The sequence below is a fragment of the Microtus pennsylvanicus genome, chromosome 6, assembly GCF_037038515.1.
Source record: "Microtus pennsylvanicus isolate mMicPen1 chromosome 6, mMicPen1.hap1, whole genome shotgun sequence".
Lineage (NCBI taxonomy): Eukaryota > Metazoa > Chordata > Mammalia > Rodentia > Cricetidae > Microtus > Microtus pennsylvanicus.
Genome location: NC_134584.1, coordinates 15,363,245 through 15,387,146, shown reverse-complemented (window position 1 = coordinate 15,387,146; position 23,902 = coordinate 15,363,245). Strand labels below are relative to the sequence as shown.

The 23,902-nt window shown below is 41.2% G+C and overlaps 1 protein-coding gene across 2 annotated transcripts in view; it reads left to right on the top strand.

Annotated features, from left to right (window-relative positions):
- The window catches only part of Retreg1 (reticulophagy regulator 1), a 125,262-nt gene extending 106,979 nt beyond the window's left edge, over positions 1–18,283 (top strand). For both annotated transcript variants that reach the window (XM_075975823.1, XM_075975822.1), the window contains 6 exons: positions 9,213–9,339; positions 11,787–11,871; positions 13,008–13,145; positions 14,425–14,489; positions 14,719–14,845; positions 16,085–18,283. In XM_075975823.1, coding sequence (XP_075831938.1) covers positions 9,213–9,339; positions 11,787–11,871; positions 13,008–13,145; positions 14,425–14,489; positions 14,719–14,845; positions 16,085–16,578 — 1,036 coding nt within the window. In that variant the 3' untranslated portion in view covers positions 16,579–18,283. The remainder of the gene's footprint in view (positions 1–9,212; positions 9,340–11,786; positions 11,872–13,007; positions 13,146–14,424; positions 14,490–14,718; positions 14,846–16,084) is intronic.
- The last annotated feature ends 5,619 nt before the right edge of the window (positions 18,284–23,902 follow it).

Genomic DNA, 23,902 nt, shown 5'->3' with positions numbered 1-23,902 from the left:
TCTGAAGAGATGTGGTCGGTGGGCAACACCCATGACCTCCCTGTGCTTTCCGATATCTTGAAAGTGATTTCCTGAAAGTGCTTTTGGCTAGCCGACAATCTCCAATATACTGCTTGACATTTTACACACACATAAATTGCAGGTGGCCCTCATTAAATTCCCCTGCCCATCGTTGGCGGAAACTTGAGCCAGCTGAGAACCCTGGTGGCAAAGATAGGCAAAGATAGGTGGCACCCACAGGTAAGAATGAAGGGGCTGAGATGAGCAGGCACCACTGTCACTAGTAGGGTTCAGTCTAGACTGTCCCAGACTCCTTTAGTTGTATTGTATTCCATTTCACTCACGAATATACATTTAACAAGGACAGCTTCTGGAGCAGATTGATAGTGTGTGGGAAGGAAGCAGTAGATAGACTCTAAAGAACTCTTCCGAGGCTGCCCTTCATGTCTACACGTGCTGACTGCTGTATTCTAACTCAGATACACCGAAAGACCAATCCTTTCCATTCAACGGCAAATTCCTGTTGGTAGTTGTGTGTATAAGGAAGTGGAGGAAATGTATTCCTATAGAAACATCCTCTACATCAGGCAGGAAAACTTTACATTTACAGTTTTGTTTTCCTGTAAGACTTCTCATTAGGGATTAGCTTCTTTCCAGACTTCTGACAGTGTTTGGGGAATGTCACCTTTCCTCATCCCTTTTCTTATTGTGCATCCCCCTAGTTGATTCTGTACCTATCTTCCCTTCATGTTGACATTGCATCACAACATGCTAATTTACCATTAACACAGGCACCGTTTACACCATAGCTTCTTTTCAAAATCGGCAAAGCAGAGAGATCACATTGAAGAAACAGTTGTTTATATGATCGGTAGGGGTGTGGTCATCTTCATTTGGTGTGCTCTTTTAAAAGCTACTGGCTATCTCATTCAACTGCTGGCTTACCTATAAAGAGAAGCAAGAAGATGCACGCTTTAAAGAAAGGCCCAAGACATGAATGACCTACAGCCAAATGGCCCAACATGTTGCTTGGTCGTTGATATCTGTCCTGTGCAGGAGAGTCACCCGGTTTTGTTATACCCCAGGTTACCTTCTTCATCACATACATCAAAATTAATTTTCATTAGGCTTGATGTTAGACACACTTTGGAATGGTTCAGTAGCTCTGTAAGTCTGGGCTAGATGCACTGCTCTGGCCCAGTACAGTGGGTCTAGTTGCTAAAAAGCAAAATCAGGAATTATGTTAACTATATTTTTTCAATTCTAAGAAACATATTGAAAACAATTGTCACCAGTTTCATACAGCTAAACCAAAGGTCAAAGAGCAGGGAGGGGATATTTGCTCTTAAGCTGAGCTGCAATAAATCCCAGGCTCTAAGTTTGTTGGGAATTGAAGATGGCAAATAGAATGCGGAGTTAGCAAACCCACTCCACAATAACAGTTTGCTTTCTTTTTTTTTTTTTTTTTTTTTTTTTAACAGTTTGCTTTCTGTGAAGCCTGTTTCTCTACTCTGATTTTGATCTGTCCTTTGAGAACTGGGAAATTTCTTTCCTGCTTAGGAACAGTGAAGGGAATGAATCAGATCTTGGCCTTGGTGTTGAGGAAGGAAGGACGGTTTAGTCTCCTATAGTCTGGTCTCAAGAAAGTGCTTGCCTCCTGCTTGTGAGGGGCATTACCTTGCTCAGCCCTTGGCTTATAGAATCTAGTTATTAAACACTAACCAAAGTGGGAACATTGAAAACGATGGCTTCTTGTCCTCCTGCACTTGAAAAGAACACCACATGTAGCAGAAGAAAGAAAGACAGCATCCTTCTAGATGGTGGGTTAGATCATCTATGCCTCCCCACCCCAAAGTGGCGCTGCTTTGTTTAAGATATAGGAGGAAGGCCGGTCTTAGGGAAAGACCAATTTCTGCTGTTTCCAATTTAGAGAGAAACAGAGGGGTGTGTGTGTGTCTGTGTGTCTGTGTGTCTGTGTGTGTATTTATCTATAAAGAACACTTAAGTTGCCCTCAGAAGGTGGAGTTCAGCTTCCCTGGGTAGGAAAAACAGGCCCTCAGCTGGCGCCTTTTTGTCCCTGATCTGGGGAGAAGCTGCTCCTTGGCTTATTGGTCTGAGAAGGTGGAAGCTTCGAATTGAGTGCTATGTAATTTTTTAATCCCCAGCTTTCTTGTTTAATCCTCTAGTTGACACATCCTGTTTGCTTTGTCATGGCTCTAATTCAGTGTTGTGCAGGGAGACATTCCCTGTTCTTATTTTGTTCCTTCCCTCCACGTATCCACTCACAGAGGGATTAAACACCGTCCTCACACGTTACACTAAGAGATGTTAAAGTCCGTAACCAGATATTGACTGACCTTTCTAAGAAAAATTTAACAGGAATTACCATCAACAGATGGTCACTAGCCGTGAGCATGGGATGCTGAGTCACGAGCTGAGAAAGGTCCCCAGTCCAAAGCATATTTATAGGTGTGAGGGCTACACCAGCTGTTTGCCACAGTTGCTAGGTGACAAGTTATTACAAATCCTTTTTTTAAAGTTTGTCACATAGGGCAATGACATGGCTAACTTTCTGAAAAGTGCTGTTTAACTCCAATGTAGATTTCCTATGTGCAGTAAAATCACACTGTGAAATAGTCTTCAACAGTGCTGTGCCAGAATCTTCTAAGTCTGTTTTAAGATGATTATTGGATCATGGATTCATATGAAAATGAAAAAGCTGTAAAGTTACTGGAAAATGTGTGTGTGTGTGTGTGTGTGTGTGTGTGTGTGTGTGTATAGCACTGTACGGACTGAGCCATTTCCCTGGCCCTCTCCGCTTGCCTTAGACGGGTCAGAACAGTGGCTGCAAATTCTGTAATGTGATTTACAGTCTACTAGGGAGCTAGCATGGCAAAGGTCATAACCCATCACAATAGAATTTCTGCGAGGAATTCTACAACACCAAATGCACAACGGACACTCACAGACCTCCTGCTTCAGACCCTCCACGGCCCCCGTTTCCTCTGGAGTAAAGTGGAGGTCACAGCACCAGTCTTGACTTGCAGGGTGTTGTGATGACTTGGTGAGGGAAGGGATCACATGGAGGTTATCTGAGACAGCGCTTGCCAAGGGAGCGCTTAGCAAACCGCAGCCACAGTCATGATTATGCAAAAGGATGTAATTTAGTCTGGGAAGCTGGACTAAGATTACAGGATTGCTTGTGGGTACTGCTCCGAAATTGCTAAGGTGCTGGGAAGAGGAGAGAGGAACCTCGATTCCTTAGGCCCAAGTTTCTGTTAGAACCAGGGCTGCTCTTTATATATTTCTATCTTGACAGAATTAGCTTGCAGTTAGGGATGGAGGTCCTTGGCCATTCATCTCTGAAGGGATCTGCATGTTCCGGGGTGGACAGTGTACTTCCTGTGTTAGTCACCCCTGCTCCTTTAATACTGTGACCTTGAGGCTTTGATGGCTTTAGTGCAGAATTCTTTAAGGACTTCCAAGAAGAGCTAATACCTATACTCCTCAAAGTGTTCCACATAAGAGAAACAAAAGGAGCATTGCCAAACTCTTTTTTATGAGGCTACAGATACCCTGAGAGAGTTTATTTTTAAGGAGCATTGAGTGTCAGGTTTCCTTATCTTAGAGAACCCCCTAATGGAGAATCCTGTGTCCTGCACCATGAAGCCACAGACAGCCTGTGGTTAAATGCTCAAGACTTCGGGCAGGCCTTTTTACTGGGCATGGTGGCACATGCCTATATAATTCCACCACACTGCAAAAATAGGTTTGAGAATCAAGAGTACTAGGCTAGCAGTGATTTAATTAATGCAGTTTCTGTGTAGTTATTTCAGGGCTGAGTGGCTGGGAACAAGCAAGCAGCCCCCTACAACAGGTCTATGTACTGGTGTCCAAAGAGCCATCATAGCACATTGACAGAGGAGGCTGTAAATCTTCAGCTGTTGACAAAGGACTTCAGGGCTAAGGGCTCATCAGTAAGTGGCATATTTCGGTTATAGAATGTCTCTTGTCCCAAAACATCGTAGTATTTTCTTTAGAAGGAAAACTTAAGCAAATGGCATTGAGTCATTTTTTTTCTCTTTTGATAGAAGAAGCTTTTCTGACTCTAAGGGCAAGCCTCTTTGAAAGCTGGCGTGCCGGTGAGGGGACCAGGATCTGTGCACTGATTTTAACAACTAGGACTGAAAGCGCGAGGGAAATAGATAACTGAGGCTGGAGGGAACCAGGACTGGTGTGTCAGGGGACTTTTGCGTGTGGCTGTGGTATGCCGCCGGCTCATTGCCTGAGGAACACAAGGCTGGGAGGGAGGTACATGAACATCACTTTCCTTTGAACCTGGACTTTGCTTGTCCTGTCTGAGATACTAACAGTGACACTGGTGGCAACTAAAGTCTCTTCCTTAGAACAACCTTCATCATGGATGGCCTGCTGTCTTCGGTTAAGAACTTGGTAAAATCTCAAACTGCTTTGAAGGCTAACATGCATTTCACTTCCCTATATATGACAGCTGGGCCTCTCTTTGCTCATCCATTAGTCCCAAGGATGGCGATAAGACAGCCATGGGAAAGATGTTTGCTAAACTTGGTCCAGCGTTCACAGAGCTCATTCCTCTGTTGTGTGTTTCTCGGGCTTTCTAAGAAAACCTGGAGTTTTGTGATGGAGCAGCTGTGCGTACGGATGTCACTGGTGCTAACCAACCACCCGCCACACGTGGGTCTGAGTTTCCGCTGAGTATTGGATTCTGCAATGGCACACTCGGCTTTCCTGGAAAGGGTTGGTCCTGCGTGCGCACACACTGGCGTTGGTCAATCACAGCTCTTTTCTCTTCATTCCTGGAAGTGGAGAAACAAGGAGTGTTCCTTATTCTCAATAATAGTTTTTTTTTTAAGGATAGCACTGAATTTATTTGTTGTTTGAAGAGTCGCACTGTTTAAATAGAACTGTATTGGGAAACCAGAAATCTTGTTCTTAGGTCTTGACTCTGTCCCTAAGTAAGCGAGACAAATTGGGTGGGTTTAATGTTGTTCATCTATGACATGAAGAAATATGAAAACCAAACATGTTTGGCTTTATTCCAAATTGTATAATTCAGTGTTACCCACTCAGACTTGGAGAGTATAGACATGTGTGTTTCTATAATAATCATTGTCTAATTTGTTTTTAAAATCTTATTTCTGTGTGTATGGGTGTTTTGCCTGCATGTATATCTGTGGACCACATGCATGCCTGGTGCCTTGAAGGTTGGAAGAGGTAACTGATCCCTGAAACTGGAGTTACAAATGGCTTTGAGCTCCCACGTGTGTGCTGGGAACCCAGCCTGAGTCCTCTGAAAGAGCAACAAGTGCTCCTAATTGTTACGCTATCTCTCCAGCTCCTACTTGTGTAATTTTTAACAATAAATGCCATTGATCAATCCTTTTGGGTCCATGTCTCATATAAAACATGTTTCTTCATCTCTGAATTCAGCTTTTCTATTCAAGTCCTATCAAATTTTATTTGGTAAAACCTGAACATTTATTCTCCTCTCCAATATTTCTTGCATTTTCCAAGATCATTTGGTAAGGAAATATTTTCAAGCTGTGTACAATGAATCCCTGTTTGGGGTTATAACAACTCAATTTTCAATAAGAATTATTTGCTGTGCTAATATTGATGTGGGAAGTAAGGGGATGTGCTGTTTAAAAATATCACATGAGACTTTCTCAGAATGAAGAAATTGAGTGGTTTCTCACGTCAGTAGAAATCACTCCCAGCAAATGATGCAATCTCTGGACACAGGGAGAGAAGCAATAGCTTTGGTATCCAAGCTGTAGAAATAGTGTATTCATCATAATGAAAGACATATATAACAAAGGGGAAACTTGGTCATATTTGTTGAAAATGTGAATAAATTAACAGATTATGCTTCCTTAAAATCCACCAAAAAGATCCTTCACACAATCTCTGCAGTGGTGATCTAAGTATTGCATGAGGGTCAGAGGCTCATTACTTACTAAATAAATATATGATGGTATCCTTGAGACACGAATCCTAAAGATAGACTTCCAAGCAACGTTGTGACATCTGAACAGTGAACTTAAAAATGATGTTTCATGTTTTTACCCAACAGAAATATTGTCTTTATTTCACAGGTAAATAAATGAGGACAAAGCTAGAAGCATTTGTATTTAGGCAGTAATGTATAAAACACGATCTACTTATGTGAGAAATATATTCACGAAATAAAAAACAGTATATCTTTTAGTATAAAAGTTGAAAAAGATCAAGTGCTATGTGTGTGTGTGTGTGTGTGTGCATATGCAGACACACATATGCACACGCGTGTATGTGCAGCTCTCGTAGCCACAGAATGTTGGTTTTCACAGCAGCATTGCCCTAAAGACGCTGTCTGTGGTTAGGACCTAGAGATCTCCTACCTCTCTGGCTCATGTCACATGCTTTGCTTGGTCCTCTCCCTGAAGTAACCACCAATTTTATTTTAAACATTCTAATTACATTGACTTATTCATGTGAAGGGAGGCGTGTGTGTGCGCATGCCATGGCACATATGTGGACGTCAGAGGACCACTTGTGGGAACCAGTTCTCCTCTTGGCCATGTAGGTCCCAGCAGTTAAACTCATATCCCAAGTCTTGGCAATAGGTGCCTTTGATGCCGAGCCATCCCGCCTGTTGCCCAAGTAACCTGTCCTTCCCACCACACCGCATGCATTCTCCTGTGATTTTTCCTATGGGTCTTATCATTATGAAGTGATACATAAAGCCAATGGGTCCACCTCATTTGCTTTCCCTGCTGTTTTATCTTCCCCTGCTTGAACACAGCTCCCCTTAGTGACTCATTCTCCTGAAAAAGTCTCTTTCAAGTCTGAGTGAAACAGCAAATGTGTTCATTTCATTTTAATCTTTAAAGAGCAGTACTCAGAATCATTCTGTTATATTTTTGACTGACTTGGTAGAACTATGTTTACCAAAGAGTTCAACCCTATCCTTAAATACAGATCGTATAGAGAAACAGGGATGAAAGCGTGTGTCATCCCCATAGTTCCATTTAGCTGGACAATGGTCTAGACTCTGTCAGTAGCAACAAACTTGACTTATCTGGTAAAATAACCCCAGCTTACCAACCTTGCATTTCTTCCTCCATGCTGATTGTGTTCTCTTATATAAAATCTTACCTCATTAAGCAGACATTCCGGTAGGATTTTGTTACAGATAATGGTTTCTTTGCTATGTACTTCATGTTCTTATAATAGGTCTGGAATCGTTAGTCGGGTATGCAGGCCTGGTGCGTGATTTGCTCACTAATGAAAACAGAAATGCTCATTGGCTCAAGACAGGGTAATGTTAATAGACATAAACTATTTCTTAAAAGTCAGACATCTCCACACATTCATTACTCACGACATGCGAGAAGTCATTTGGCCGTTGTCTACCTGGTGGAAGAACCTCAGCTTGGGCAACTAACATTTTGGGATTATTTGGCAGAACATTTATTGTGGTAACAAGAAAGGAACGTGGAACACGCCCTCCTTTTAGTACTGTGACATTCATTTACACTTAGATTTTTAATTAATTGATTAATTGAGGCAATGCTGACTGAACCGGGGCCTTGTACTTGGGAGGCAGTCATTTTACCACTGGGCTATCTATAGCTCTAGCTGCCGTGTGTGCTCTCACCCCCTTTGCTTTTGCTGCTGCTTAGTTGTTATTATTATTATTTTATTTTGAGACAAAGTCTCACTAAGTTGCCTAAACTGTCCTTAAATGTACTCTTTAGCCCAGATAGGCCATTGACTTAAAATTTTTCTGCCTGATGATTAGCTGGGATTACAGGCCTGCATCAGCAGGGCCAGCAAACCTTATATTATAATTAATTGAAAAATTGTCCTACTCTTAAACATATTAACAAAACATGTATATTCTGTTATTCTATATGTACATAACTCCCTTGTAGTTGAGCACTAAGAGCCAAGGCCATTTTGCTTTGGGGCCACTGGGGTTGAATCCAGAGATGAGCCTTGCTCTGAAACCCTTCCATGACAGTTCACTAGTGTCTTCCCCTGGAACCCTTACTGAATTTGTTTATTGTATGTCCCCGGCTCTGCGATGGCACAGCCTTCAACATGGTAGGATGAAGTTCCCTCCCAGATTATAAATTTGAGACTTTTTACCATAACTCGTATTTTCGTGAGTTGGGATTGTAAGCGTCAGTTTTCAGAGGCTGGTGCCACTGTCATTTCAGAGAAGGCTGTGATTCTGTGAATGGAATGTTTCTAGTGCTCAGGTCCCTGAGAGCCCTGTGAAAACGCAAGGGCCAGGGCATGGCGCACTGCCAACCTCGGTATCTCATTCAACACATTTGATGACTAGGAAAAGATACTTCAGAAAAATGGGGAGCTGCTGACATGGCTCAGCAGAGGGAGACATTTGATGTGAAAGCCCTGGCACCCGGGGAGTGACCCTCAGAATCACAACATACCTTACAAAGTTGAGGTCTGTCTTCCACTTCCACTCTGTGGCATAACACAGCATATGTGCATGTGTATGTACATACATGCTAATTTTGTTTCCATTATTACAAAGGGGGGGTGTTACTGTAAGACACCATGGAATGAGCAGTTTTCCTAGAGTTGGCCAAGCTACTGCATATATTGGAAACACATTGTTTGTAGTATTAATCATTGTACATCCAGTGTCCCTATTTCCTTAAACGTGCTACGGCTTCTTATCTTTAGGACTTGTTTTCAACAAGCACTTCAAGGCCCAGCACGAGCTGTGCCTCCTCCCTACAAGCTTTATACATTGCCTTTCTGCTGGTTCCCTAGGCCGGTGCCAAACTGGGGCTCGACTGGGTAGCTCTTTTGGCTTTCGCCATCTTTGGGTCTCTCCAGGGACTGGGGTGTTCTCTAGTCAGTCATTGGGCAAAGTGCTAATTCATTCCAGATCTGAGCTGGAAAATGACTCCTTGAGAAAACACGCCCCAAAGCCTCGGCGCTGGCCTACCCAGTTTTTCCCACATTGTAATCAGATAATGAACTGTGTTGCTCCTTGTTTCTCTTGGCATCTGAGAGTCTTTTGACTTGGGTATCAGGCTGGTTTAGCTCTCTGCAATCAGAGCGTAATGAAGCCAACAGTCATCTTCAGTAGGGGAACACTGGTGTTAGTGTGACTGTTGCTGAAGTTCAATTGCATCTTCTCTCTCTCTCTTCAGCTGGGAAGTTGTCAATTCCAAGCCAGATGAAAGACCAAGACTGAGCCACTGCATTGCAGAATCATGGATGAATTTCGGCCTGTTTCTTCAAGAAATGTCTCTTTTCAAACAGCAGAGCCCTGGCAAGGCAAGTTTTGGAATCCTCAATGTAGCGTGGGAATGAATGAGGTGACCTGTTTTGCTGGTAAAGATGCGAATTTGAAACAACGGAAGCATAGGAGTTGGCTTCAACAAGGCTCAGATGTGGTCACATGTGAAACTCTTGAACATTTATAGGGATTGACTTAGCTCATTACTAAAAGGAATTATGATTGGGCTGTGCCATTCTTAAAACCAAAAGGGAATGGAAAGAATTGTCATTAAGAACGTTGGTTATCATCTGTCCTCTAGTTTCGAAATCGAAGGCAGTTGAGATAAGCATGTAGTCCTTCCAGGGTTTCCGAGGTAATCGAAGCTCATTAGCAATCTAAAGCTATAGTAGAGATCCTGGTTCACTTTATTTTCAGGAAACTTGCTGAATGTGGTAGATCACAGCAACCCCAACACTTTGGTAGGTAGGAGGATCATGAACTCAGAGTCAGCCTGGGTTACCCTACAAGATCCCCATCCTGAAATAACAAAAGAGAGAAAGAATGAAGAACCAAACAAGCTTTGGCAAAAACATACATTCTGGTTATACAACTGGATAAGGTTTTGTTGTTGTTGTTTTTTCTGATTAAGATAAAAACTCACTCAGGGAAGAGTCTCACGTGATGAAAGGGATTGCAGAGTGAAGGGCACAATTGAAGAATGTGACCTGTGGCTTTTTTGGGGAGGGGCAGTACCATCTCCAGACCTTGCTGGTTCCAGTGCTCCTTTTAAGATTGAATTATCCACCAGATCTTGAGGCAATCTCATAATTTCGCCGTATTAAGTAATAGAACAGCCCATGGGAACATGTGTGCATATTGAGCTGGCAGTGCTGTATCTGTAAGGATTTCTTTAACAGCGAACACTCAGTGTAGAATTGACACATGCGAGGGCCTTGGTAGATTGTAGTGCTTAGTTTGCTGTGGAGGTTTCTGTCCTGCCTGGTTCCCACAGTCATTAAGTCCCAAAGAAATCACACAGAGATCTACATTAACTATAAACTGATTGGTCCATTAGCTCAGGCTTCATATTAACTCTTATAACATATATTATCCCATTATTATTGTCTATGTTAGCCACATGGCTCAGTACTTTTTTCAGTGAGGCAGTCACATCTTGCTTCTTCTGTGGCTGGGTCAGGACTGCAGAGAAATGGGCTTCCTCCTTCCCAGAATTCTTCTGTTCTCATCGACCCACCTCTACTTTCTGTCTAGTTGTCCCACCTATACTTCCTGCCTGGCTACTGACCAATAAGTGTTTATTTAAAATATAATTGACAGAATACAATTGTCCCACACCATTAGTTGACCAACATGACATGATCATATATATTTTGAGAATATTCTGAACTTAAGACATGTGCTTTGGATTATATTAACGTGCCCCAAGGCCATTAGTTAAGGGTGATGATGCAACAGGATATAGGTGATGACAAATCCTTTCTCAAAGCCAGCTTCTGGGTCCATGATTATATCATTATGGCCTTATTTCTTCCTTCGGCTTTGGACATTGCTTCATTTCTAGAATTTCATTTTCTTTCAAGGACCCATACTTTTTTTAAATTAGGTCCTTAATTTTGTTCCATATGTTCACTTACAATTTATTAGCCAAATGGAATGAAACACTTGTTATCTTGAAATTGAGTCCTTATTCTTTTTCTTAATCTTAATATTTCTAAACCAGAGATATGTATTTCTTCCTAGTTTTGAAAACTCGCCCCAGTGAATTTGCTTGGCACTTTAATTCAGTACTTAAATTTAAAACAATGCATAGAAATGAGATGGTTTATGATCTTTTACAAAAGATCATATTTTTCTATCTTGATGTTTCTCGTGTGAGTTAGGACAGTTTTCTATAAATTCTAAAATTTATCAAGACAGCCAAAGATTTTGTGTTTTGCTTTGTGATTGACAGAGAGGGGGTAAAGAATTAGATATCACTACAGAAGTTCCTATTCACTTGCATTTAGCTCTGCGGTAACCTAGATGTAGGCGGATACAGTTAGGAAGGATTACAAGTTCACAGATTTGTGCCAGAGGTTTTCCAGCAGAACAAATGACGTCAGAGTCATATAGCTACACCTATAGCATGCTTTGGCCTGTCTGTGGATCTTAATGGTTTTACAGTAGTAGTCAAAGTACAGATTTACTTATGAGGCTTAGCAAAGTTGTTCCTGGGGACATGTTACTATTTGAGTCTCTTGCACCTGGCAGCAATACATCAACAGGCCTGAGTAAGGGAACTTGCCATTATTAGTGCCAGAATTAGCTCCTCTGTCTGCAAATTGTTATGAAGTGTTAAAATGCCTCTGTAAGGTTTCTAAGTACAAAGGGGGCTGTTCAAGAAACATACAGGATATATAACGAAACATGTATAGATATATATCATGCATGTATTCTACAGTGTCTTGAAATAATTGTCCCATGCTATTTCTGTTACTTCTAGTTTTGTCTCCTGGTCTGCAGTGTGTGCACATTTTTTACAATCTTGGGAAGTTACATTCCTGGGGTCATACTCAGCTACCTACTGTGTAAGTATTGTAGTAAAGTAAAGTGTACTTTGCTAATTTGTGGGACGCATACGACATCATTGGTGCTAATCAGATCTTCTGTAGTTTGGAAGAGAATAGGTGCGCTCTGAATTATCAAACAAATCAGAATTGTCACCTAATGCCTGGTATTTCTTGTCTCTAGAGACATTTATATATAAACAGTTGGGAGAACAGTTGTAAAATGCAGAATCATAAGAATAATGTTAAATTATATCACTAAACTCTTCACTGTCTCGATTGTTTCAGGGACTCTTAGTTGTTTACATGTCAAAACTTACCAAATTGTGTACTATATGTGTAGTCTGTTATATATGAATTAAAACCCTAAAAAGATCTTCAGATTAAATATTCTGCTTTTCCTAAAATACATGAAGATCTGGTGCTGTTACCTCTGGGTTAGACAGTACCTCTCTCTGCTAACCTCACAGTTCCTTTCTCACGCTGGCTTCCGAGTTTCACTGGGCTCTAAGGCTAACTGAGTAAGAGATGACATTGCCCAACAACAAAAAAACCAACACTGAAAATAGAGTGCAGCCAGTGTGGCCTCTTCCTTCCTTGTGTGTTCCTAGTGCATGGCACACCTCGCAGCTGGCTGCAGCTCAAACTCAGTCTTCAGAGAGAACTCATGGACTTGATCTGCATTATGTAGGGGAAAAGTGAGAAAAGTTCTGGACAGGAGAACTAGGAGCAAGACATTCCTACCTGGTTTGTGCTGAGTTCAAATACAAGTCCAGCAACCTCTTGGGACACCTTCCCAGTATTACTGAAAATAAGCTAACAATAGGAACTTATTTCCTCGTGGTAAACGGCAATAGTAAATAAAGGTACGATGCCAGTTGAGAGCTTAAATTTTCAAGGTAGACAATTAAGAGGAAAAAAAATCAACCTAATACCAAAGTTTAAAAACAATAGCCGTGAATGTGGTGTGTGTGTGTGTGTTTAGTAAAATGTATTTTCATCATAGAGTAATAATAGAAAACTTACCTGATGGAGGGGTTACCCTAAGAACAAAGTTGCTATTTTCCCCATGAATTAAGCAGTATCTTGTAAAATACTAAAATGTCAGCATTCAAAACAAACCCTTTACCCATGTGATTTTCTTCTTTATATTTCAGTACTGTTCACTTTCTTGTGTCCACTGTTTAAATGTAATGATATTGGACAAAAAATCTACAGCAAAATCAAGTCCATTCTATTGAAACTAGATTTTGGAATCGGAGAATATATTACCCAGAAGAAACGTGAGCGATCTGGTAGGTACAGCTTGATTTTAGTTCTCGGCGTGAAATGAGACCTTTCTTCAATGGTGCCAGAAAAGTCAGCTCACCAAAGTGTAACCTGTGTAGTTTTCCTTTATATAGGATTTATTCTTTTCTCAAACATACAGTTAAGTAAATTTTAAACTATGCATTGTGCATGTTCCTAGTGGCCAAGAGGGCATGGAAAGGTTTTGAGAGTCAGAGGCTGGGGGCACCGCTGCAGGACAGTAGCCCCAGTCAGGAACCCAGTTAAACAGAGACCCAAGAAACACACTGGACTGTGCCTGTCAGTGTTCAGTCCTGGAAGGCAGAAGGGCTCATGTGTTCCCACCCTTCTCTGAGGAATGATTGACAGCTAGCAGCTGCTGCAGGAAGGGTGTCACTTTCTGGGTAGTGTAGCACTGATAAGTTGCCCGTGTTTCAGTATATAACTCCCCTTCCCTACCCCGTGCTCATGCAGGCAGCCCTGCTTAAGTTCGGGTCACATGCAATGATGGCAAGAAAGGAGGAAGGAGACACATGGGGAAGAAGGGCTTCAGTAGGAAGATGGGGAGGAGACGGGGTGACAGAAACGTGAAGGATTGAAGTCCACTGCACACAAATATGAAGCTGTCAATGGACAAAAGCATAAATAGATCGCAGAGCACACTGCAGAGCACACACATTGTCAGGGGAAGGAGAAAGGGCTTCAACAGCTCTGTTTTGTTACTTGTGATGCACTTTGTTTTAATTTGGGTTGGATTATTGAAAATGTCAGGGGTAAGGGTAAGTGTGGGTGCCATGTAAGAGCAGACTGAGTTAACAAGGGAAAGAAAAGGGGGCGGTTCCAGTGTGATTTAAAAAATTAAATATATCATATAAGATTATCATCTGTCTATCTATCTATCTATCTATCTATTTATCTATCTATCTATCTATCTATTATCTGTGGCTTTAGAGTTTCTCAGACTATAGTATGCAGCAGAATGACCTGAAGGAGCATGCAGCATAGAGTATGGACCCCATCACAAAGGAAGTCTAGGATAGCGGCCAAGAGCTTATATTGCCCCCAAGTCTCCAGAGCTGCTGCTGGCTGGTGCTATAAGAACATAGGTGTCTATCATTTCCCCTGGAAAGCAATTGTTTGCAAATATGTGAAGTTCTTTAGTACAGACAATTATAGGGAAGAGCTAGAAGGTATGGTTGGATATGAGGAGAATATATATTAAAATAAATGCACTATATCCTGAGTTTAGGAGGAAACTAAATGCTTCCTTTTTTTCCCCCTCAACAGCAACAGATAAAGAAAAAAGTCCCAAGGATGACAGCGAATTAGACTTTTCAGCTCTTTGTCCTAAGGTATTTTTGGTCAATTTGTGTCTGTGTGGTTCGGCCATTTATTTACAGAAAGTACAATGATTTCTAATAGACTTATATATAACTTGGGTTATCCTGATTATCAAGATGGTTGGATAATCTCAAAGGAAGAAGTGCTCATTTTTTATTTTAAAATATAGTGGGTTAACATGGACTCTTTAAAGGGTCTTCTTGAGTTTGAAATGTGCCACGGCTATTTCTCTTGACGCAGATTAGCCTCACCGTTGCTGCCAAAGAGTTATCTGTGTCTGACACAGACGTGTCCGAAGTATCTTGGACTGATAATGGGACCTTCAACCTTTCAGAAGGGTACACTCCACAGACAGACACTTCTGATGGTAAGCTGATGTGCCGGGTTCTCTTACTTTTATTGGTATTGAATAAATGTAACGGTACTCCAATTCTGTCAGCCACCTAATGGGTAAATAAAATGTGGAGTATTTGTACAATGGAATGTTGCTTGGATTTAAAAGTGACTAAAGTACTGATACTTGCTATAGCATGTGTGAACCTTGAAAACACTGTGACATAGATCCTGTTCCATGATCATATGTATCTTCTTTGGTTTAAGATAGTTACTATATGGGCTGGGGAGATGGCTCAGATGTTAAGAGCCCTGGCTGCTCTTCCAGAGGTCCTGATTTCAATTTCCAGCAACCACATAGTGGCTCACAATCATCTATAATGAGACCTGGTGCCCTCTTCAGGCCTGCATGGATAAATACAGACAGAACACTGTATACATAATAAATAAATCTTTTAAAAAAGATATATACATATATATACACTATATATATATATATATATATATATATATATATATATATAGTTACCATCTTCAGGAAGAATGCAATTATTATGATCAACTCTATATTAGTTACTTTACCCATTGCTGTGACAAAGACGCGATCGATGAAAGCAACTCAGAAAAGCCTGGATTTGGGCTTAGAGCTTAGGCGCAAAGCTCGGCAAGGTAGGAAAGCATGGTGGTGAGTGCTGCTCTAGCTGCAGTGGTGAGAACATGAAGCTGATGGTCACATTGTGTCTGCAGTCTGGAAGCAGGTATCAGTGCATCCTGGTGCTCAGTTTGCCTCCTCATTTTCTCGTCTTTTTATTTAATCCAGTCTCGTGAACTTAGTTCTTGAGATGTTGCAGACCACAATCAGGGTGGGTTTTCCCTCCCTGTTAAACCTCTCTGGAAACATCTTCATGGACATGCCCAGAGGTGTGTCTCCTAGGTAATTTCAAGTCCAATCAAATCGACAATGAGGAGTATTAGAAACACCAAAACTTTAGTTAAAGCCCAGAGCTAATACTAGGCAAAGTTTATTATTCATTATTTCTTGCAATAGGAAACCCAAAGGTACAGGAAGGACTTATAGTGTTTGTCTTCTTGCCAAGAGATACTGCCATAGAGTCAGCAGGGGTCCAATATGTAGGTTAAAATGATTCTGGTACACCGAGGATGCTGGATGAAAGTGAGGTTGCTCAGAGGTCTCAGGTCAAGTCATTTTAGACAACTCTTACTTCAGATGTCTTGTGGCACTTATGCATGAATCTCTGTTACACATTTACAGACCTTGACCGGCCCAGTGAGGAGGTTTTCTCTCGAGATCTTTCAGATTTTCCATCTCTGGAAAATGGCGCAGGAACAAACGATGAAGACGAGTTGAGCCTTGGCTTCCCCACCGAGCTCAAGAGAAGAAAGCAACAACTGGATGGTGGGCACAGACCAAGCAAAGGTGGCCAGTCGGCAGCTGGCCTTTCTCTTCCTCTGAACAGTGACCAAGCCCTTCACTTGATGAGCAACCTGGCTGGCGATGTCCTCACAGCGGCAATGACTGCTGCCATCAAAGACCAGCTCGAAGGGGCCCAGCAGGCTCGTGCTCAGGCCGCACCCACTATAGGAGAGGACACAGACACCGAAGACGGTGATGACTTTGAACTACTTGACCAGGCAGAGCTAGATCAAATTGAGAGTGAACTGGGACTCACACAAGACCAAGACGCAGAAGCACAGCACAGTAAGAAGTCTACGGGCTTCCTTTCAAATCTCCTTGGCGGCCATTAACCTGAGAATCAGCTTGCAGCAAAGCACAGACGAACCACCCAAAAATTTCAGACAAGCAGGGAAAACAAACAAACAAACAAAAAAAAGGAAAACAATTGTATTGTAAGCTTTAATTACTTCAGATTTTTTTTTTGTTTTCTTTTCCTTTCTGTAGTGAGTTGGATATGTATCAACTGATGATAGACTGACATTTCTGATAGCTATTTTTATGTAATAAGCATGGAAATGAACTTTATAGTATATGAACTATATAGTATATATACATACTGTGGTGTCATAAGTGAAGAGGGGTTGTTTTTAAAGAGAAGAGGAAAAACCCACCCAAACCCACCCAACTTCAGATAGTTCTATAAGTATTCTTCATTATCATTTTCAAGCATGCCGAGATTTATCACAACTTGCTGAAAAGTAACAATTGTGAACAAATGTTGTATCACCTCCCGTATTGCTTATACTTGGAAGTAGTTTTTCAAACCTCATTAGATTTTAATGAAAAAAAAGGAGAAATTATCAAAATGTTTGTAGTTTGAAGGGCTTGGGAAATGCTATCAGAATTAATTTTCTAGGAAAAACCTTAAAAATAAGTCCTACCTATCTGCTGAACTATGTCCGTGTTATTTCTGCAGCTGTAGACCGAGGCTTACTGGTAAAATGCCGTTCTCCACGACGGCCACATCTAACCTTGCAAGGGGTGTATCAACCCACAGGAAGCAAGCAGCTATGAATCCTAGAACGATGCTCTGGTTTCGTTCCTTTTTGTCATGTTTGTAATGGGGCAGATGTAAGAACAGATCTCTTTTGCACACTCAGACTCAAGTAAAACCTGATGTTTTTGTCTTGTGTTTGGCCTTCTAAGATTGTGAAACGAGCTGCTGCCGCGTCCTGTGAGCGATGTGGCCATTTGTGATGAGAACAACTGTTTTTCTTTTCAGTTTGCAGGTGTAGAGGACAGAAACTTGCTTGAATTTTAAAGTTTCTATCTTGTCACTGCAGTCTAAATATGTAATCTGTTTCTTACTGGGAAGCTAGAATATATTTTTTCTTTAAAATTTTTGATCATCTTTACATATTCAAATTTGACTTACAGTGGAAACCAAGATAGTTGTTTTTGTGAAACGATCTTTTAGTACTGGGGGACCATGTCAGCAACTATCTTAAATCTTCAGTTAGAGCTGGCATTTCTACACAGACACACATGAGCCTTAGCAGGGAAGGGTTATCTAAGACTTTAGAAAGCTGTGTTCTCTTTTGGTTTCATCCCTTTTATTTCTAAAGATTACTTACAAGCAACTTGAAATTTTAATGTACCATCTCTTATTTATTTTTTCTTTGTGAGGTATTAAAATATCTATCTATCTCTATCTATCTATCTATCTATCTATCTATCTATCTATCTATCTATCTATCTATCTATCTCTATTGCCAAATGTAAAAGGGAGAGAAGTTACTGAAGACTTTGAAGGCTTGCTTTTTTTGATTGACGTTCTATGCTTATGTCATTAGTGCCTCATGACTGTGTTCAGTGTCCTTTATTCATACAAAGTGAGCCTGTGCCTTCATTATCTTGCCCGTTTTGGTGTAAATTTGTGTTTGAAAACCTTGGAACTGTGTGAGTCTGGGAAGACTATATCTGAATTCTACTCAATACATTTGTTGGATGTGAAGAAAAATACAGCCACATATTTATAAAATAGTTGTTACCAGTGCTTCTTTCTATGTGTTCGTTTTTTTTTATTTAAAAAATACCCTTAGTCGTCACATTAATAAAACAACAAAGGTCACCCAGTGTCTTCACTAAAGAACAAACAAGAATTTTAATGGTCAGCCATGAATGAATGTGTGTGAAGTCACTCGCTACGCTTACAAGATAAACTAAAAAAATGCTGAATCATGATAGTTTGGACAAAAAGAAATCCAATCTAAAATATTACTAGATACAAAGTAAATGTTGTAGGGGAAAATAGTCCCTGTCGAGGGGGAGTGCCAGAGGGGTGCATGGTAGTCTCCTGCATTTCAGCATGACCTGTTCCAGAATCTGTGATCATCCGTTTACATAGGACAGAAAGAAAACTCCACTCAGACTTTTCGAATGTAGGATGTTGAGGTGTTTGTGTGCTTTCTGTGGGAACAGTGCTTTTACTTTTAGGCTATCGTAGCGAATAAACTCCAAGAGTGAACCAGTCCAGCAGGGAACTGCATATGTGTTGCCGTGAGAACGTAGACAAACTGTAGTATTTTCTCAGTATGCCAACAGCTGGATCAGGAAAGGCGTGTAAGGTCTGGGTGGAACATCATTAAAATCTGAACTATTTTAATTGCTGAGGCGTTACAGAAAAAGTTTTCTCATTTCCTAGAGAAAAGGCTGTGCGATGGGAACAGCACACATGGACCATATATTTTGGTAAGAATCAATGAAGCACTGCTTAAGAAGTCTGAGGTGAATTATAAGCTCAATGTTCTTTATTTATGGCTAGAAACCAAATATGAGTGAGTACATCCCATGTTCCTCTTTTTGGGTCTGGCTTACCTCACTCAGGATAGTGTTTTCTATTTCCATCCATTTGTATGCAAAATTCAAGAAGTCCTTGTTTTTTACTGCTGAGTAATACTCTAATATGTATATATTCCATACTTTCTTCATCCATTCTTCCATTGAAGGGCATCTAGGTTGTCTCCAGTTTCTGGCTATTACAAACAATGCTGCTATGAACATAGTTGAGCATATACTTTTGTTGTATGATAGGGCCTCTCTTGGGTATATTCCCAAGAGTGGTATTGCTGGGTCCAGGGGTAGGTTGATCCCGAATTTCCTGAGAAACCGCCACACTGCTTTCCAGAGAAGCTAAATAAGAAGGTGAATCCAAAGACAAACATATAGTCATCCTCCTGAATATTAACCTTCATCAGGCGATGAAATGAGAAAGAGACAGAGTCCCACATTGGAGCACCGGACAGAAATCTCAAGGTCCAAATCAGAAGCAGAAGGAGAGAGAGCACGAGCAAGGAACTCAGGACCGGGAGGGGTGCACCCACACACTGAGACAATGGGGATGTTCTATCGGGAACTCACCAAGGCCAGCTGGCCTGGGTCTGAAAAAGCATGGGATAAAACCGGACTCGCTGAACATAGCGGACAATGAGGACTACTGAGAACTCAAGAACAATGGCAATGGGTTTTTGATCCTACTGTACGTACTGGCTTTGGGGGAGCCTAGGCAGTTTGGATGCTCACCTTACTAGACCTAGATAGAGGTGGGCGGTCCTTGGGCTTCCCACAGGTCAGGGAACACTGATTGCTCTTCCAGCAGATGAGGGAGGGGGACTTGATCGGGGGAGGGGGAGGGAAATGGGAGGCGGTGGCGGGGAGGAGGCAGAAATCCTTATATAAATAAATTAATTAAAAAAAAAGAAGTCTGAGGTGGAAGGTTAGTCGGGGCCTGCGTGTTGTCCTTCTAAATCACTTCTGCGTTTACCACACTACAAGTCTTCTAAAAGGATGACATTTCATTTTAGAATATGGAGAAAGCAAACTTTTATAAAAGTTTTATAGTTAGCAGATATCCTCCTATTTAGGAATTATGTAGAGACTTGTTGCAGGAAGGTTCTTTTTATGTTGCCCACGTTGGCCTTGAACTCATGGCAGTCTTACTGACTTAACCTTGTGAGTGCCGAAATTAAGGCATTTATTTAAATATGCATACTTATTTAAATAAGCACAACTTTCTCCTTTTTGAAAACTGTTAAATGTTAGCATGCTGCTGTTTTTCGGTTAGAAGTAAGTACAAATTCAAGAAAAATTATTTCAATGTTTCTGACTGTAATTGCGTGTTTACACCCCAGCTTTATCAGTTGCAGGAAATTACCCTGAAACTCTGAGTAAACTGTTGTCATGGATCATGGAAGTCCCAGGGCTGTTCCAGTGTGTCAGTGCATATGGTCCCTCCATTTTTGCTGCAACATTTGGGTTAGAATGTGTTGTAGAAAGATATCCTTAGAGCCTAACAGTCTCCAGAGGAGGGATTGGGATGGGTCATCAGATTGTTACAAGAGATCTTAGTCACTTCCTCCTGAGCCTTCCAGCCAGGCCAGTAATACATCACACCCTAACTGTATGTGGCTCATGAGGTGTTAGCTAGTACAGAGTGTAGAAGGTTAACTGAAGGGGGGACTCTGCAGGCTGGAAAAGTCAACATGGTAGCAGAACTGAGACTTTCCAGTGGCGTGGCTTGTAGTGTTTTTTTCTCTTTACTCTTTTGGTGTTTTAGGGGCCTGCCGCCCAGCTCCCAAATAAATCATACACAGAGGCTTATTATTAGTTATAAATGCCTGCCCTTAGCTTGGCTTATTTCTAGCCAGCTTTTCTCAATTTAAATTATCCCAGCTACCTTTTGCCTCTGGGCTTTTCCCATTCTCCTACTTCTGTAAATCTTATTCTTACTCCATGGTTGGCTGGGTGACTGGGTGGCTGACCCCTGATGTTTTCCTCCCTTTGTTCTCTTGTTCCTCCTCTTCCTCATTTCTCTTATTTATTCTCTCTGCCTGCCAACCCCGCCTGTCCTTGCTCCTGCCTTGCTTTTGGCCATTCAGCTCTTTATTAGGACCCTTTGGTGTTTTAGACAGACAAAGAATCACAGCCTCACAGAGTTAAACAAATACAGCATCAACAAAAGCCACACACCTTAAACTAATATTCCCCAATGGTGTCTGCTTTTGGCTCACCCACACTCCTCTAAGTAACTCCTCCCGTGCTCCGTAACTAAACCCAATAGACTAGCTAGTTGGCCAGGCTAGACTTGAGCAGAATCATACTTTGCTCTGCCATCAGTCCCTGTCTGGAGTAATTAGACATTTGTTTGCATGTCTCCAGTAAATGTCAGCACATCTGGTTCTGATGTTGGTATTATGGCCCCAAGACACAAAGTCCAAGTGTTATGATTATCTTCAATCTACAGTCTCTTAGCCTTTCACAAAGGCACAGTTCCAGAAACAGCTACTTAAAAGACTTTTAAGGGGGAATCAACATGGTATAAAACCAAGATACTGATTTTTTCTGCTTACATATTATCTAAGCCATCATTTTAGATCTTTGTGTGTGTGTGTGTGTGTGTGTGTGTGTGTGTGTGTGTGTGTTTGTTTTTTGAGACAGGGTTTCTCTGTGGAGCCTGTTTTGGAACTTGTTCTGTAGACCAGGCTGTCCTCAAACTCACAGAGATCCATCTGTCTCTGCCTCCCGAGTGCTGGGATTAAAGGTGTGCACCACCACTGCCTGGCAGCCATCATTTTATAGCTTAAAGGCAACTTTAACTAACTACCTGTTCACAAGAAAACTGCGGAATTCACTTAATGGGTCCAGCACTTTAATGGCCTTATAGTTCAATAAATACCTGTGAAAAAAATGGATGGAAAGTATTATAAAAGTGTGTATTTCGTCACTGTCTCCGTGGACCATGTGTAAGGTTCTCCACTCATTATTTGTAAGGGTTCTAATGTTACAGACTTTGGGACTCCAGTAAGGTTGACCTAACCACTTTGTAACTGTTTCTCACCTAAACAAAATAAAGATAAAACAGTACTTCCTCACAGAATGCTGTAGGAGTTGTCCCTTAAAGGCAGAACTGGCCAACTAGAACCCACATGGCAAATCCAGGGTGCTATCTGTTTACATATGGGCTGTACACTAAAAATAATTTTAACTCTTTGAGACAGGGTCTCCTCCTTTAGCTCAGGCAGGCCTTGAACTCATCGGCCTGCCTCAGCTTCCTAAGTGTTGAGATTTTAGGCATGGACCATCATGTCCACTTCTATTTTAGATTCTTGAGTCTGTAAAAATACTTTTATTAGAGCATAGCTGTGTTTATCTGTTGACTGAGTTTTCTATCCTGCCCGGTTCCCACAGTTGTTAAGTCTCAAAGAAATAACACAGAGTTCTACATTAGTTATAAACTGAATAGCCTAGTAGCTCAGACTTCTTATTTACTCTTATAACTTATATTAGTCCATTATTCTTGTCTAAGCTAGCCACGGGCTTGGTACTTATTCAGCGAGGCAGTTACATCTTGATTGCTCTGTGGCTGGGTCAGGACTGCATACCAAGCTTTCCTCTTCCCAGAATTCTCCTGTTTTCATTGACCCACCTCTACTTCCTGTCTGGTTGTCCCACCTATACTTCCTGCCTGGCTACGTGCCAATCAGCGTTTATTTTAAATATAATTGATAGAATACAGACCGCTGCCCCACACCACTTCCCCCTCTTTTTTTTAAAAAAAAGAACTCTGAATTTAATATCCTTTGTTTAGCTTTTCTTCTGACCATTAGCCATAAAAACTTGTAACCAACATCCTAAACAAAGAAAAATATCCTCGTCTATTTTGGGGGAATGTGGGTGTAGTTTTCCAGGCTACTTCCTGATGGTTGGGGACCTAAAGAAAATTTAGAATTGTGATTAAGTCCTGACTGGAGGATCCTGAGAGTCTTGATCATCTCAGGCAGCATCTTGAATCTGTTCTGGATGTAGAACTCAGACATCTAGGTTATCCGTTCCTACCGGAGATATCTCAGGTGGTCTTCCTTGATCAAACCTCATTTTTCTTAACTCAGAATGAATCCACAACCTCTCATTTTCTATGTAAACTAAAGCAAAACCTCTTCTTTAAAGTAACATATCTTTTGACTTCAATTTTGAAGTCACGGTATCTTCAAAATACCTATCTTGGATTAACCCAGCAGTGTTTATAAATAAATATCTTTTAGCATCTGTTGCTCCTTCCTCAGCATTCACACAATTCAAAGAAAGCACAAAACATACAGTATCCAGACTCTGTGTATTTTTCATCTTTACATGGCTTTATTTTAACCTCTATTTTTTTCTTTTTTCTTTAAATTTTTGGCTTTTTGAGATAGGTTCTCTGTGTATCTTTGGCTGTCCTGGAACTCACTCTGTAGACCATGCTGTCCTTAACTCACAGAGATCATCCTGCCTCGGTCTCCCAAGTTCTGGGATTAAAGGCATGTGCCACCACACCTTGAACTTGCAGAGGTCTGCCTGCCTCTGTCGTCCAAGTGTTGGGATTAAAGGTGTGTGCCACCACACCCAACTACTCTTTTGTTTTATTTTAAGGACTTTATTCTTTTTCTTTTCTCTCCCAAGCCTGCCATAGATATTTAACACACTGTAAAACATTTAGAGGTTTTCTTTGCCTTTGAATCTCTCTTTACTGTATATCTCTCTTTTTCTGACCATGTGAGTCTTTAATTTGCTAAGCAGTATGGAGAGGATTAAGCCATGGCTTTGACAGCTATATCCAGCCCATTCCTTAGCTTTCTG